A 14,529-nucleotide genomic window follows, 5' to 3' on the forward strand; every position below is an offset into this window, starting at 1 on the left:
CTGTGGTCCCGTCTCCTCCTTCCTGCGGGGCTGGGCCGGGCCGTGGAGGCTGCCTGCGCTCCGCCGGGGAGAGGGGGTGAGCCGGAAGCGGCTACGGCACGTGCAGCGCCCCTCACCGCGCACTTCCGGCGCGCCGTGATGACGCGTCGAGGCGGAAGTCGGAAGCGCGCTGCGCCGGCGGGGCCGGGGGCCATGACCGAGTACAAGCTGGTGGTGGTGGGAGCGGGCGGTGTGGGCAAGAGTGCGCTCACCATCCAGCTCATCCAGAACCACTTCGTGGATGAGTACGACCCCACCATCGAGGTGAGCTGGAGGGGGCCGGGCCGGGCCGGGCCGGGCCGGGGGAGGGGGCCGGGCCGGGCGGGGCTGCAGCGCTTCTGTGCCGCAGGACTCGTACCGGAAGCAGGTGGTGATCGACGGAGAGACCTGCCTGCTGGACATCCTGGACACGGCGGGGCAGGAGGAGTACAGCGCCATGCGCGACCAGTACATGCGCACGGGCGAGGGCTTTCTCTGCGTCTTTGCCATCAACAACAGCAAGTCCTTCGCCGACATCAACCTCTACCGGTGGGCAGCGCCCTCTCCGCGGGGCCGGGGGCTGACAGCCAGAGGTGGCCTGGGCCGGGTGGGTGGGGAGGGGCTGGGGCGTCGGCAGGCCTGGCACCCGTGTCCCTCAGCAGACGTGCTGTGGGGGTAGGGAGAAGCAAGGCATTCCTGGGCAATGGCACCCAGCTCTGAAGCCAGCCACTGTTTTCTCTAGGGAGCAGATTAAGAGAGTGAAGGATTCAGACGACGTGCCAATGGTGCTCGTGGGGAACAAGTGTGACCTGCCCACGCGGACGGTGGACACTAAGCAAGCACAAGAGCTGGCCAAGAGCTACGGCATCCCCTTCATAGAAACATCTGCCAAGACGAGACAGGTAGTGAACTGCATTTCTGCCAGGCTGACCCTTGCTTGGTGCTATAAGCAGACCTGTGGTCCAGCTCCTTGGAGGGGCTGCCGCTTGCCCATGGGAGCAGAGACTTGCTAGCTCCCTGCTTGTTTGCTCCTTTGAGTTTTCTGTTAGACCTTGGCGCGGTGAGCGGGGCATTGTTTCATAGTTTCACAGAAACAATGCTACGTCTTGAACCACGTCAGAGCGTCGGCTGTCGTGGCATCAGCGTGAATCGCTACGTTCTCGCCACAGCACAGAGGTTTCGGCTCCCTCTTGTCTGCTTAGAGCGGGTCGGAAAGCTCCCTTGAGTGAAGGGTTTTCTTACTGGGTTTGGTCCCGGTGCTGCTGAGCAGCCTGTGCCCTCCAGAGACTGTCAGCTCCGAGGCTGCTAAAACTTGCGTAGCAAGCACATTGCCAGAACAAGCGCAGCCCCCCTGGACATGTTTGTGCTGCAGACTCTGCCCCCTCTGTGGCCTCCCCCCTCTAGGAATCAAGGAAAGGTGCAGTGCGTTGCAGTGGTTTGAACATGGAGCTTCAACCTACAGGCAGTTTGCCTAGGTACACCCACTTCCTCCTGAAGATGTAGCTCCGTTCACCACCCCTGCCCTGCATTCCCTCTGCTTTAGAAGGCAGCAGTCTTGACTTCTTGTTTAACACCTCTTTCTTTTAAGGAAAGCACAGGGTGAAGAACCTAACAGCAGGCACCTGGGTGCAAAGTGCTGGTTCCCTCGGGAAGAGAATTGTGGGGTCCTGACTCGCTCCTGGCAGGAAGCTGCTGTGCCAGGTTGGTGGGCGGGGCGTGGGACAGAGGCCTGACCAGGATTGCTTGTATGCAGGGTGTGGAGGATGCCTTTTACACACTGGTGCGAGAGATACGCCAGTACCGGATGAAAAAGCTCAACAGCAGTGAGGATGGGAATCAGGGCTGCATGGGTCTGTCGTGCATCGTGATGTGATGAGGTGAGTGAGAAGGGGACCTTGTTCCTGCCTGAGCTGGTCTGTAAGAGTGGGCACTGGGGTGCCAGCTCCACAGCCGGACCCTCCCCCAGCTTCTCTGGAGGGTGTTTTTTCTCCTTTCAGGGCTGAGGCGGCAGCCCGGTGAATTAGGGTTTTGGTGTCTGACTCCTCTTGTCAATAGCTCTGTCTTTTTTTTTTTTTAATCAGTTGCAAGGAAAAACAGGAGTTTCTTGCAGTTTGCCCTCCCTCACTCTCACACCAGTGTCCCTGCAGAGAAGGCATGGGTCAGGTCGGGCTTGGGGCCAGGCCAGTGGGTGCCCATCTTGGAGATCAGCACGGGGGGCTGGGGCCTGCAGCTGGATGGGTGGCATAACTGTATCTTCCAGCTGGCAAGGGGGAGCCATGCACTGTTCTTGGGTGGGTCCAATGAAAGACTGGTAACTGCCGAGGCAGGGCAGGGCAGCACCTTGGAGAGTAGCTCATTCAGAGGCAGGAGCTCTAGCAGGAGTGGACTCGCAGAAAAACTGCAGAAAACCAATGCTCCCTGTGGAGGTGAGGCTCTTGCCAGCTGTCGCTCAGAGGGGACTGGCCTTTGGTGCTCCAGTGCACTGTACAGACACCACCTAGCCCAGCCTGGCCTGGCTTGTCCGTGAGGCTGTATAATGGCTAACCACAGGCGCCTTTGTTCCAGCCACTGGGAAGACCTGGTTCAGATGTAGCTGGAGGATAAGCCCTGATGCTGATGCATCACATCTCATAGCAGCACCTCCAAGACGAACTGACCAGTGCCAAGGCTTGCTCCATGCCCCCTGGAGAGAGACTTTGAACTTCTACCTCTGTGCTGGGCTGACTGCCAGAGAAGGTCCCACCGGGGCTGTGCTGGGGTTTCCGCCTGTGTTCTAGGTTGGTTGAAACAGAAAACTGGTCCCAAGAGCAGTGAACTTCCGAGACCAAACGCTGTGAAAATGATGATGCTATTTTACCTCTCAAGTCAGAGCTGGGAGTGACATTTGCTCCCGTAGTGCCAGGCTTCGAGATGTGGCGCTGACGGCTACCTGGCCAGGAACTGCAGCGTGGCTCTGGCGTTGCCACTGCCTCCCTGCTTCTCCTTCAGCAGTGCCTGCTTTTGGTCTGCCTTGCAGCACAGACTCTAGCACACCCCTTGCACCAGTTGTGCCATTTTCCCTGGTTCTTTCTTTTTTGGTAATAAAAAGGAGACATGTTTGTTAACTAAGTGCCTGTTTACTAAGGGGATCTGGAGCTTTTTCCTGCTCTGTCAGGCTGAGGAAAGCACCAAGGATTCAGGTCCCCTTGGGAGCTCACACCCATGGGCATATGCATAACTGGACTCTGCCTTTGGATTGACAGAACTGTACTGGCAGGGGTGCGCGAGGCCCTGGGCCTGGGGAGACACCACGCTGCTCCCGTCTGCTCCATGTTGGCCGGGATTGTGTCTATTCCGTGCAGCTTTGCGGTACGCAAGGTTCTCTGCACCTCCAGACAGGACCAGACTGGTTAGCTTCCCCCTTTTAAAGTGTCTGGGAACGGTTGTGAGCAGATGCCCTAGAGCTGAAACATCCCCTGGACCTGAGGGGTGACTGGGGAGACGACCGATGACTGTTCAGAGGTGCGTGTCCCTTGCAACTGCTGTTCAAAGCTGTCTCCTCGTCTCGCTGCCAAGTGCCCAATACGGCCCTTTTGCAGCGACTTCGGGGCCTGGCTGGGCGTGTTTTCCTCGGGAGGAGTTGGGGTGGGGGGAGCCTTGGTAGGCTGTCGGAGCACGTGGTGAGTACTTGTGGGAGGCTTTGGTAACGAAATGTAAAAGAAACCGAGCTGCTCTGACCGTGCCCCCTGCAACTTGTGCAACAGAGCAGAGGGACTGGCTCAGTGGGCAGGGCCAAGCACTGGCAGATTTGCTGCTGGGATTCATGCTTGCCACAGCCCTGGTGGTGCAAGAAGTTCTTTCCTGGTCATATCCTGGAGCAAGATGCCGTTTGCTGCCTGGGGTGGACTTGGCATTTGAATGCCCCGTGAACCCCTCTAGGTGCACCCCCATCTCTCCAAAGCATCTGTCTCTGCCACTATCAGAGACGGCATACTGGCCTACGTGGACTGGGGGTCGGACCTGCTCGGGTCAAGTTGCACAGAGCTGAATCGGGCGAGAGCTCTGAGAAGTGTGTAACGGTGAGCAGCTGCTGGAGTCATACAGGGCCCTTGCATTACCCCTGGGTGGAGGGGGCTGGTGCCTGGTGGTGGCAGAGCTGGACTCTAACAGGACTTCCCACAACCGCTGCTGCCGTTACTGGCCCGGTTCCTTGTGCAAAGGTTGTAGTACATGCCACAGGATAGGTGCCGCTACCACTGCAACCACGCGGGCCCCAGGGAACGCATGCATCTGTTTTGGGGTGCCCTTTAGCTCTTGGTCCAGGTGCTGTTGGCTCTTGATTTCAAGCTCAAATCCTCAGTTTCCAGTCATGAGCCTGACTAGGGCTAGGCAGTGTGTGTGCGTGCCCTGGTTGTGGCCCTGCTGGGGACCTTTCCGACATACTCTTCTCCAGTGGCTCCTTCCTGGGCAGTCCGTGCCCATGGTTTGAGACTGCAGTCAAGTCCCTGACCTGGCAGTGGCGATAGGACCCCTGCGTGACAGCTGTGGAGCCCTCACCTGGAGGTAGCGGGAAGTTTGTCTCTCTGGTGCAGTGTATTGGTTTGCTGAATACCCACCTTTGCGCTTGTGCCAGTGGCCCTTGACACCCACCAGACCTGTGGGTCAAGCACAATCCACCGCCCTCTTGCGCATCGGTCATGGCCATGTGGTGGGTACATGGGGGTGTGTTTGGCCCCTGGTCAAGCAGTGAAAGCCAGACCCACCTGCATGGATTGGGGTCCAGCTTGTCCCATGCAAAGAGCAGGGGTGGTGCAGTCATCTTCCATAGCCAGATTGTACCTGGAAGCTCTCATGCATGCTCCATGCCAGGCAGCCAGGAAAGGAGCACAGGGCTCAGGGTGCCTGTGCCTGGACCCATGAAAGGGAAGCCTCAGGCTGGCATCAGGCACTCTGGGTTGTCTGCATTTGGCATTTGATGTGTAAAGGTTGCAAGTTCAAGGGTCTGAAGATTAAATGTCCCATTTGGCTGTGACGGTGCTGTAACGAGCTGAGAAAGCAGCACTTCTCAGAAGCTGCGGTGGCATGCACAGGCTTGTTGTTCGCAGCCGCCTGCCATGCCAGCAGCTGGGAGGAGCTCAGGGTGGTGGGGGAAGAAGGTGGGGGCCAGGTCAGGGCACATGTGAGATGCCGGGGGGGCCATCAGAGTACAAGCAGGGTCGCTGGGGCTGTCCACAGTGCTGCAGTGCCAGCGCGCAGCATGGTGCTGGCTGCAGCCCATGTCGGGTGGGTGCAGCAAAGACTGCTGCTCTCCCGCGCCTCCTGAGCAAGGAGGGTCAGTGCTGCCGGGACCCTGCAGCCAGCCCTGCTGCTTGAAGGTCACCCGCAGTCCAGCTCAGCCGCCCGTTACCTGATACTCCCATAAACCGGCATGAGGGGGGAAGGCTGTCGTCTTGCCTGCTGCAGCCCCACAGACCAGCTGGCATAGTGAGTTCAGCCCCAGCAGGGCCAGCAGCCTGGCTCAGCCTGCCATGGGGTGACTTGTGCAGTCCACTGCCAGGTCAGGGGCCCCTGAGGCATTGCAGACCCAGTGGGGTGGCGCAGGGGTGTAGGGGCAGACCTGCACCTGCCCAGTGAAAGGTCCAGGCCCCTGGACATTGCCAGCCCCAGAACCCTTCCCTGCTTGGGATGGGCGCAAGGCCGACTGGCACTGCTCCGAGCAGCTCGCCCCCCTTCGTGAGCGGTCCAGGCGGCAGGGGTGGCCGTGAGCGGTGTCAGATGCGAATCCTGCGCCTGCGGCATTCGCACAGAGCACGTGGAAGCCGGCGGGATGTGCGCCAGTGCCTGGCACCCCAGGGTCGCGGGGGCTGTGGGCAGGTGGTCCGTCTCGAGCCGCGGGGACTGTGCTTCCTCTGCTGGGCCCGTGCAGGGGCTGGCCCGGCTCCACGCCAGCCTCCGGCTCTGTTGCAGCTCAGCTGCCCCTATGGCCGCTCCGTCCTCGGGGCTGCTGAGGGCCGCGGCTTAGCCACCACACGCCTGCTCCTCCCACTGCCGGGCTCGTGCTTGCGCCTGGTCAAAAGTCACGTGGTGGGACGTCTGCCCTGGCGCAGGCTGCGCCTTCGCCTTTGCCTTCTGCTACGCAGCAGCCGTGGGGTTAATGCCACTGTAGCTTCCCCTGCTCAGCCGGACTGGCATGGGCCGTAAATAGTCCCTAAGCGGAGCCCACCTCTCCTTTTAGAGCAGGGAGTCTGGTTACAGGGGCAGGCAGTAAAATTAGGGCCAGGCTGTTGCGGGCCTTCAGTCCCCGCCGACGCCCGCCGTAGCCAAGACCTCGTTCCCTCCGCAGCCATGCCGCAGGTCAAGATGCCAGGTAGGCCTGGGAGAGCCCCGTGAGCCCCGCCCAGGGCTCCTGGCACGGGCCGCAGCGCCACCCCCCAGCAGCTCCCGGGGCTCGCCGGGGCCGGGGCAGCTGGGCCGGCGGGCGTCGGGCGCTGCAGCCCCAGGGCTGGTTGCGGAGGCCTGGGGGCAGAGGTCCCTGCGGGGTTGCGCACCGGAGGGGTGAAGAGATGGCAGGTGAAATGGGCCCATTGGGCCCCCCTGGCAGATGCAGAGCTCCAGGCTGGCCGTGGCCCTGAAGACTCGTGGCGCAACGTGGCTGTGTGCCGCTGCAGGCCCCAACCTGGGCTGGCCGGAGGCAGGGCAAGGAGCTGAGCCCAGGCCGGGGCTGCCCGGCCCGTGGCCCGCTGTTTGGCGGGAGGACGGGTTCAGGCCGGGCCAGGCCCGCAGTGCGGGTGGGTGAGGCTCTTCCCCGGGCGCTGCTGGGGGGACGGGCACGGGGCAGGGCACAGAGCCTGCAACATGGCCGGGGGCGGTGCAGAGCAGGGTGGAGCATGGGGCCGCGATGGAGAGCTGTGACGGGAGTCTGCCAGGGAGGCCAAGACACCTGGGCGCCGGCCACGGGACAGGGGTCCGGCCCAGCCGCCCAGCCTTGTGCATGCGTCTGGCTCCGGGCAGCGTGCCTCGCTGCCCGGGGTGCTGCCGGCGCGGGCCCGCTGCCCCCACGTCCTCCACGGCCCAGCCAGGGGGGCAGCGCGGCGGCCACCGCGACCTGCACCCCGGCGCCCTCCTGCTCCCTCCCCCGGCAGCTCGGCTTCAGCGCGGCGCTGGTGGCGCTGGAACGGCTCCCGGCCGGGCTGAGGGTGGGCGCGAGGCCCTGTTCCTCGCGGCGGGCCCTGGCACCGGCCCACGAGGCGCTTCCCGGGGAGCCCGGGCCTCGTCGTGGCCGTAGCTGGCACAGCCTGAACCCGCACGTGCCCGCAGGCAATCTCCTCTGGCACTGCAGCTGCCTCAGGGCGGCCCGAGCCACAGCCTCCGCCCCTCACTGCGGGCTGCCCAGGACGGGCAGGGGCAGGGGCAGGGCCCCAGGCTGGGCTGGGCTGCTGAAGGTCTCGCCTGGGCCCAGCGCCAGCCACGGTGGGCGGCGCCTGTGCGGTGCCGCGGCGCCGTGCCGGCCCGTCTCGCCGCGGGCACCCGGTGCCACAGCGTGTCACGGGAGGGCCGGGCCCGAAGGCGCTTGCCCTGCTGCCCCGTGCGGGCGTGGGGGCCGGGCAGGCCACGACTGACGCCTCTCTTCTGTCTCTTTCACCCCACAGCCAAGGAGAAACGTGAGTACCTGGTCTGCCACGTGCACGGTCTCTGGCTGCAGCCCACAATCGTGGCAGTGGCAAGGGCTCCAGCCTGCCTGTTTCTCAGCAGGGCGAGCCAGGCGCCGTGGCGTGGCGGAGCAGCTCCTTGTGCGCAGGGAGAGGTGCTCCTGCCTCGCGCGGGCTCCTGGCCCCCTGCCGCTGCCTGGCCCTGGGTCCCGCTGGAGCAGGGCAGCCCCCTCCCCACAGCGACAGACGGGGCAGAGCCGCTGGGCGAAGGCAGCTTTCTCCCGTGGGCGCGGAGCAGCAGGCAGAGCCGTGGGATCAGGGCGGGAAGGCACCTGGCTCTGTCCCGGCTGGGTGCACGTGTTCCTGCTCGGTCGTGCGGTGCTGCCTATGTTTTTGCACCCCGCGAGTCCACCTCTGCTGCCCGGAGGCTGGAGCCCCCTCGGGGACGCGCTGCCACCGCCACACGCTGCATGGGGCCATTGCTTGGGGGTGGGGGCCTTTCTCTGCGCAGGTCACACGGCTCCGTCCATCCTCATCGTCACCCCCATCCTGCTTGGGACGCCGAGCGTGAGTCACGGGGCTGCGCCCAGCCTGGAGCGTGCGGGTCGGCGCAGGGCAGGGCCCGTGGGGCGGGGCGGGCCTGGCCTCCTGGCGCCAAAGTGGCAGCTGCTCCCGCAGCCCAGAGCGGGGCTGGGACCTGCCTGGGCCTGAGGGCGCCGTGGGGAGGGGTCAGCGGAGGGGCCTGAGCTGGGCTGGGTGGTCGGGGCCGGCGGTGACGGGCCTCTCCCCACAGAGATGGATGAGGCGATGCGCTCCTTTGCCGAGAAGGTGTTTGCCTCGGAGGTGAAGGACGAGGAGACCCGGCACGAGATCTCGCCCTTCGACGTGGAGGAGATCTGCCCCATCTCGCACCATGAGATGCAGGAGCACCTGATCCAGCAGGAGAGCCAGGCCTCGCCCGAGAAGCAGTGAGTGCAGCTCGCAGCCCCGGGCACCTGCCCCGGGGCTCCTCTGGGGAAGGCTGGCGTCAAGGTGCCGGGGTCTGAGCGGCCCCAGGGCCTGGAGGGGCTGTGCTCATGCCCGCTGCCCCCACCAGCACAGTCCGGCCCGGGGGGCGCACAGGAGGCAGTCTGGGCTCAGGTGCGGCCTCCCCCTCCCAGGAAGAAGCGGCTCCGCCTGAAGACCATCGCGCTGGTGTTGCCCATGGCCAAGATGTCGTCCACCAAGCTGTCCACCATTGATGAGGTCATGTCCACTTCGCCGCTCTACCAGGCCGTGCCTAACTTCCAGCGCGTCCAGACCACCTGCGACTACGCCTCAGGGGTGAGGGCGTCGGGCCCCGGGGCTGGGCCTCCCGCAGCTGGGGCAGCGCGGGGGACAGGCGGGTGCTGCCTGGGCCACGCGTGGCTGCTCAGCCGTGCGGAGGACACGGCTGGGAGCGGGGAGCGTCCCGTGCACCAGTGCTGCCCCTCATGGCCTCAGCCCTGCCAGTCCCTGCAGCTGCTTGTGCCCTTGCCGCGGTCCTGGCCCTCCCCCTGCCCCAGCGCTTGTGCCCGCAGTAGATCAGGCTGTCCCCGAGTGCTGGCTCAGTGCAGGGTATCGATGAAATCAAAGCAGGGCCTGCCTGTGCTTCGTAAATAGGCCTGCCCGTGGGGGCTGTCCCAGGTCTCCCTCCCACTTCGCTGCGTGGCCACGGGGGTGGGGGCGCGAGCAGCAGTAGCTGGGATCTCAGCTGCAGGCAGGTGCAGCCTGGTCCCGGGCACAGAGCCTCTCCCATCAGCCCACCCTGTGCGGCGCGGGGGGCGAGCGGGGCCCTGGCTGGCGGCCCCGTGCCCGTGGAGCTGAGCCCAGGCACTGGCAGGTGACAGTGGAGGACTTCGAGGTGGTGTGCCAGGGCCTGTACCGCGCGCTCTGCATCCGGGAGAAGTACATGCGGCACTCGCTCCAGCGCTTCCCCCGCACGCCGGCCCAGTACCTGCGCAGCATCGAGGGCGAGGTCTGGACTGCTGACCAGAGCTGTGGCCCAGGTAGCCCCCGGCCGTGCGCGCAGGGCACTGGGGTGGGGGCAGGAGGCGCGTGCAGGCGGGCAGTGCCAGGCACAGCCTCTTCCAGAGCTGGCGGCTCCTGTCCCCGTGCCATGGGCCCTCCCCAGGGCAGACAGGAGCGGGCCTGAGATGCCAGCGCTGCCGGACCGATGGAGCCAGCAGAGGCTCCGGGGGCCGAGGGGCGGCGGGTCGGAGGCAGTGCTCCCGTCGGCGTGGGACTGGCAGCCTGGGGCGGGCGTGGCGCCTGGGGCTCACAGCACCTCGCTCCGGCACAGTGTTCACCCCCCCGGTGAAGAAGGGGGAGGACCCGTTCCAGGCAGACAATCTCCCCGAGGACCTGGGCTACCACGTGCAGATGCAGGACGGCGTGGCCTACGTCTATGCTGACGCGGCGGCGCCCAGCCGGGGCCAGCCCAAGGACTTGCCCTACCCTGACCTGGAGGGCTTCATCAACGACATGAACTTCCTGCTCGCTCTCATCGCCCAGGGCCCTGTGTGAGTGCCCGGCCCGGGCCTCGCTCCCCCCACCGTATCTGCACTGCCATGGCTGGCTGTGCCCCGGGGCCGGACGCTGCGTGAACCCTGCGAGGGGCCGGACGCCTCCGCGCTCAGCCTTGCATCAGGGCACAGCCTGCCGCCTCCGTGGAGTGGCGTGCGTGACCATCGTGTCCTTTGCTCACCAGCAAGACCTACGCCCACCGGCGCCTCAAGTTCCTGTCCTCCAAGTTCAATCTGCACGAGATGCTGAACGAGATGGAGGAGCTGAAGGAGCTGAAGAACAACCCCCACCGCGACTTCTACAACTGCCGTAAGGTACAGGCGGCCGCTGAGGGGCGGGACTGGGGCCACGGGGCCCCAGCGCGGAGGCAGGGCCGCTCCCCACCAGCCCTGCCCCTGGGAGCTGCGCCGGCCTCCTGGACGTGGGGGCTCCGGCCTATCTGGGTTGACTGCTCCCCATGCCTGAGCAGGTGGACACGCACATTCACGCCGCAGCCTGCATGAACCAGAAGCACCTGCTGCGCTTCATCAAGAAGTCGTACCGCTTGGATGCCGACCGCACCGTCTTCCAGGCCGAGGGCAAGATGCTCACCCTGAAGGAGGTCTTTGCACAGCTCAACCTGCACCCCTACGACCTGACCGTGGACTCGCTGGACGTCCACGCTGTGAGTCCTTCTAGGGTTTTCCTTTCCTGGCAGTCCCCTCCTTTGCCACCCGGTGCCCGACTCGCCTGGGCCTGATGCTGGGTGGCACTCCAGGGCCGCCAGACCTTCCAGCGCTTCGACAAGTTCAATGCCAAGTACAACCCGGTGGGTGCCAGTGAGCTGCGTGACCTCTACCTGAAGACAGAGAACGCCATTGACGGCGAGTACTTCGCCACCATCATCAAGGTGGGGGTGCTCAGGTGGTAGGAGGCTTGCGGTCCAGCTGGCCCAGCCTCACCATGCTCCCTTGTGCCCGCAGGAGGTCGGCTCTGACCTGGAAGATGCCAAGTACCAGTATGCAGAGCCCCGGCTCTCCATCTACGGGCGCTCGCCCAGTGAGTGGGACCGCCTGGCCACCTGGTTCAACAAGCACCGCGTCTACTCCCCCAACATGAAGTGGATGATCCAGGTGCCCCGCATCTAGTAGGTGCTGGGCTTGGCTGGGCAATGGGGGCAGGGGAGCCAGGCCCGGTGGCAGGGGGGCTCACCCCACGCTCTGTCCCAGTGACGTGTTCAGGGCTAAGAACTTCCTGCCGCACTTTGGAAAGATGCTGGAGAACGTGTTCGTGCCCATTTTCGAGGCTACCCTCAACCCACGCGCCAATAAGGAGCTGAGCATCTTCCTGCGACACGTGAGTGCCAGGCAGGGTGTGGTGCTGCGAGGAGGGAAAAGGGCCAACGTGGGTCCCATTTTCAAAAAGGGGAGGAAGGAGGACCCAGGAAACTACAGGCCGGTTAGTCTTACCTCGATCCTGGGGAAGCTCTTTGAGAAAATGATCCAGGTGCACATCTGCGAGGGGCCGGGGGGGAGATTATGCTCGGGGCAACCAACACGGCAGGTCCTGTCAGACTAACCTGGTGGCCTTCTACGGCCAGGTCCCAAAAGCCTTGGACGCAGGTGTCTTGGTGAATGTAGTCTTCCTGGACTTCCGGAAGGCCTTCGACATGGTCTCTCGCCCTGTTCTCATTAAGAAAGTGGGGGCTGCGGTGTCGACACCCCCACAGTCAGATGTGTCGCCGACTGGCGGGAGGGCCGCACCCAGGGAGCGGTGGTGGACGGGTCGTGTTTGACCTGGCGGGACGTGGGCACTGGGGTCCCCCGGGGCTCGGTCCTCGGGCCCGCACTGTTCAACATCTTCATCGGTGACTTGGACGAGGGGGTAAAAAGCACCCTGATCAAATTCGCAGACGACACTAAGAGGTGGGGGGATGTGGGCACGCTGGAAGGGAAGGGCAGGTTACAGCAGGACCGGGCCAGGTTACAGGGGTGGGCTGACGAGAACATGATGGGATTCAACACCGACAAGTGCAAGGTGCCGCACATGGGAGGAAGAACCGGCATCACACCTACAGGCTGGGGAACTCCCTTCTCCTCAGGGCAGAGGCCGAAAAGGATCTTGGAGTCACCATTGATGCCAAGATGAATATGGGCAGGCAGTGTGGGGACGCGGTCAAGAAGGCCAACAGCATCTTGTCCTGTATTCACAGATGCACCTGGAGCAGGTTCAGGGAGGTGATCCTCCCCCTCTATGGTCAGGCTGCAGCTGGAGTACTGCGTCCGATCTGGGCGCTGCGCTTCTAGAGGGATGTGGGCAACATGGAGAGGGTCCAGAGGAGGCCACTCGCATGATCAGGGGGGCAGCAGGGCAGGCGGTACGAGGAGAGGCGACGGGACCCGAGCCTGTTCAGCCTCCGCAAGAGAAGGCCGAGGGGGGATCTTGTGGCCTGTTATAAACTAGTCAGGGGGGATCAGCAGGCACTGGCGGAGTCCCTGTTCCCCCGAGCACCGCCAGGAGTGACCAGGAATAACGGTCACAAGGTGGCAGAGGGCAGATTCAGGGTGGACACCAGAAGGCGTGACTTCACGGTCGGGGCGGCTAGGATCTGGAACCAGCTTCCAAGAGAAGTGGTGCAGGCTCCTACCCTGGGGGTGTTTAAGAGGAGGCTGGATGAACATCTTGCTGGGGTCGTTTGACCCCAGTACTCTTTCCTGCCATGCTGGGGGGGCGGACTCGATGATCTGCTCGGGTCCCTTCTGACCCTAGAAACTATGAAACTATGACCTGAGGGAGCGCGGGATGTTGGAGCTCAGCTGGCTGCTGCGCGGGGCGGGAGAGCGGGAGGCAGACGTGGGGGGGGCCACAGGAGCTCCCACAGTCACAGTTTGCGCGGCCCAGCAGTTTGGTCCATGCCCAGCCCAGCCCGGGGCCTGGGTGCCCTTCTGCACGGCTGCTCGGAGGCACGCAGTGCTGCCCCAGCTTTGCGGTGAGGCCTGCTGTGTGGGGGTGCAGGCTGCGCCAGGTGCGGTGTGGGATGCCATGGGGTGACCCTCCTCCTCCCCTCGCTGCGTGGGCAGATCACTGGCTTTGACAGTGTGGACGACGAGTCCAAGCACAGCGGGCACATGTTCTCCACGAAGAGCCCCAAGCCGCAGGAGTGGGTGCACGAGAAGAACCCGTCCTACACCTACTACGTGTACTACATGTACGCCAACATCCTGGTGCTCAACAACCTGCGCAGGTGAGCTGGGCACCGCGGGCAGGCCCGCGCCGAGTGGGGCTCCCGCCGGCCAGCGCCCTGCCGCTGTGTGCCACTGTGCGCCTGTCCCCAGGGAGCGCGGCATGAACACCTTCCTGTTCCGCCCGCACTGCGGGGAAGCGGGGGCCATAACGCACCTGCTCGCAGCCTTCATGACGGCAGACAACATCTCCCACGGCCTGAACCTGAAGAAGGTGAAGGGCGGCTCCGGGCGTGGGGGGGCTGGCCTCTGCCCTGCTGTGACGCTGCAGGGCCTGCGAGCCGGGGCAGCGACTCCAGGCCCCGCGGCGCTCCCTGACGCCCGCTGTGCCCCCAGAGCCCGGTGCTGCAGTATCTCTACTTCCTGGCCCAAGTGCCCATCGCCATGTCCCCGCTCAGCAACAACAGCCTCTTCCTGGAGTACGCCAAGAACCCGCTGCTGGACTTCCACCGGAAGGGCCTCATGGTGTCTCTGTCGACCGACGACCCCATGCAGTTCCACTACACCAAGGCAGGCGCGGGGCGCGGGGGGCGGGCGGCCGCGGTGCCCCGGGCGGGCGGGCGGCCGCGCCGCGGCGCCTGGGCCAGGCTGGCGCTCAGCCACGGCGTCCCGCGCAGGAGCCGCTGATGGAGGAGTACGCCATCGCCGCCCAGGTCTTCAAGCTCAGCACCTGCGACATGTGCGAGATCGCCAGGAACAGCGTGCTGCAGTGCGGGCTGTCGCACGAGGTGGGCGCGGGGGCCGGGCGGGGCGGCGCGGGGCGGGCGGGGCGCGGTGCCAGCCCTGCCTGTCCCGCAGGAGAAGGTGAGGTTCCTGGGCGAGCGCTACCTCGACGAGGGGCCGCTGGGCAACGACATCCGCAAGACCAACGTGGCGCAGATCCGCATGGCCTACCGCTACGAGACGTGGTGCTACGAGCTCAGCCTCGTCGCCGAGGGGCTCAAGAGCCACGAGTGACCCGGGCCGGCCGCGCCCCGGCCCCAATAAAGGGCGGGCCCGTCCCGCCGCCGCCGGCGCCCTGTCTCGGCCCGCGCGTGTCCCGACCCGGGGGGGGGGGGGCTGTGTGCGCCGGGCGCGCTCGGCGGCCGGACCGGCTGGGGGGGGCGGGGCCGCGCCCC

General features: G+C 65.0%; 2 protein-coding genes across 4 annotated transcripts; both read left to right on the forward strand.

The window, feature by feature from the left end:
* Position 1: 1 nt before the first annotated feature.
* Positions 2 to 3,122, forward strand: NRAS (NRAS proto-oncogene, GTPase). Its single transcript, XM_090025906.1, has 5 exons — positions 2 to 303; positions 389 to 567; positions 761 to 920; positions 1,772 to 1,895; positions 2,584 to 3,122. Exons 1-4 carry the CDS (start codon positions 139 to 141, stop codon positions 1,889 to 1,891), a joined length of 624 nt encoding a protein of 207 aa, XP_089882032.1. The 5' UTR covers positions 2 to 138; the 3' UTR covers positions 1,892 to 1,895; positions 2,584 to 3,122.
* Positions 3,123 to 5,206: 2,084 nt separating this feature from the next.
* Positions 5,207 to 14,426, forward strand: AMPD1 (adenosine monophosphate deaminase 1). Of its 3 annotated transcripts, XM_090025900.1 has the most exons (16): positions 5,207 to 6,364; positions 7,647 to 7,658; positions 8,440 to 8,614; positions 8,807 to 8,969; positions 9,508 to 9,673; positions 9,967 to 10,186; positions 10,375 to 10,504; positions 10,660 to 10,854; positions 10,948 to 11,079; positions 11,153 to 11,316; positions 11,399 to 11,525; positions 13,250 to 13,413; positions 13,505 to 13,625; positions 13,748 to 13,921; positions 14,029 to 14,139; positions 14,210 to 14,426. In XM_090025900.1, the coding sequence occupies exons 1-16, from the start codon at positions 6,343 to 6,345 to the stop codon at positions 14,366 to 14,368; spliced, it is 2,235 nt and encodes a 744-aa protein (XP_089882026.1). In that variant the 5' UTR covers positions 5,207 to 6,342; the 3' UTR covers positions 14,369 to 14,426. The 3 variants fall into 3 exon arrangements, with proteins under 3 accessions (XP_089882026.1, XP_089882027.1, XP_089882025.1); XM_090025901.1 differs by lacking the exon at positions 7,647 to 7,658 and having other exon boundaries at positions 5,208 to 6,364; XM_090025899.1 differs by lacking the exons at positions 5,207 to 6,364; positions 7,647 to 7,658 and adding an exon at positions 7,712 to 8,213.
* Positions 14,427 to 14,529: the final 103 nt, after the last annotated feature.

The sequence above is a fragment of the Crocodylus siamensis genome, chromosome 13, assembly GCF_052110815.1.
Source record: "Crocodylus siamensis isolate JL-2025a chromosome 13, ASM5211081v1, whole genome shotgun sequence".
Classification (NCBI taxonomy): Eukaryota; Metazoa; Chordata; order Crocodylia; family Crocodylidae; genus Crocodylus; species Crocodylus siamensis.

Bases quoted from the DNA above. Each gene is read 5' to 3' on its own strand.
- AMPD1 (XM_090025899.1), top strand. From the start codon at position 8,117: ATGGGGCCATTGCTTGGGGGTGGGGGCCTTTCTCTGCGCAGGTCACAC. The intron at 10,855-10,947 runs GTGAGTCCTTCT...GTGGCACTCCAG, and splicing joins ACTCGCTGGACGTCCACGCT to GGCCGCCAGACCTTCCAGCG. The intron at 13,626-13,747 runs GTGAAGGGCGGC...CTGTGCCCCCAG, and splicing joins ACGGCCTGAACCTGAAGAAG to AGCCCGGTGCTGCAGTATCT.
- NRAS (XM_090025906.1), top strand. From the start codon at position 139: ATGACGCGTCGAGGCGGAAGTCGGAAGCGCGCTGCGCCGGCGGGGCCG. The intron at 304-388 runs GTGAGCTGGAGG...TCTGTGCCGCAG, and splicing joins AGTACGACCCCACCATCGAG to GACTCGTACCGGAAGCAGGT. The intron at 568-760 runs GTGGGCAGCGCC...TGTTTTCTCTAG, and splicing joins GCCGACATCAACCTCTACCG to GGAGCAGATTAAGAGAGTGA.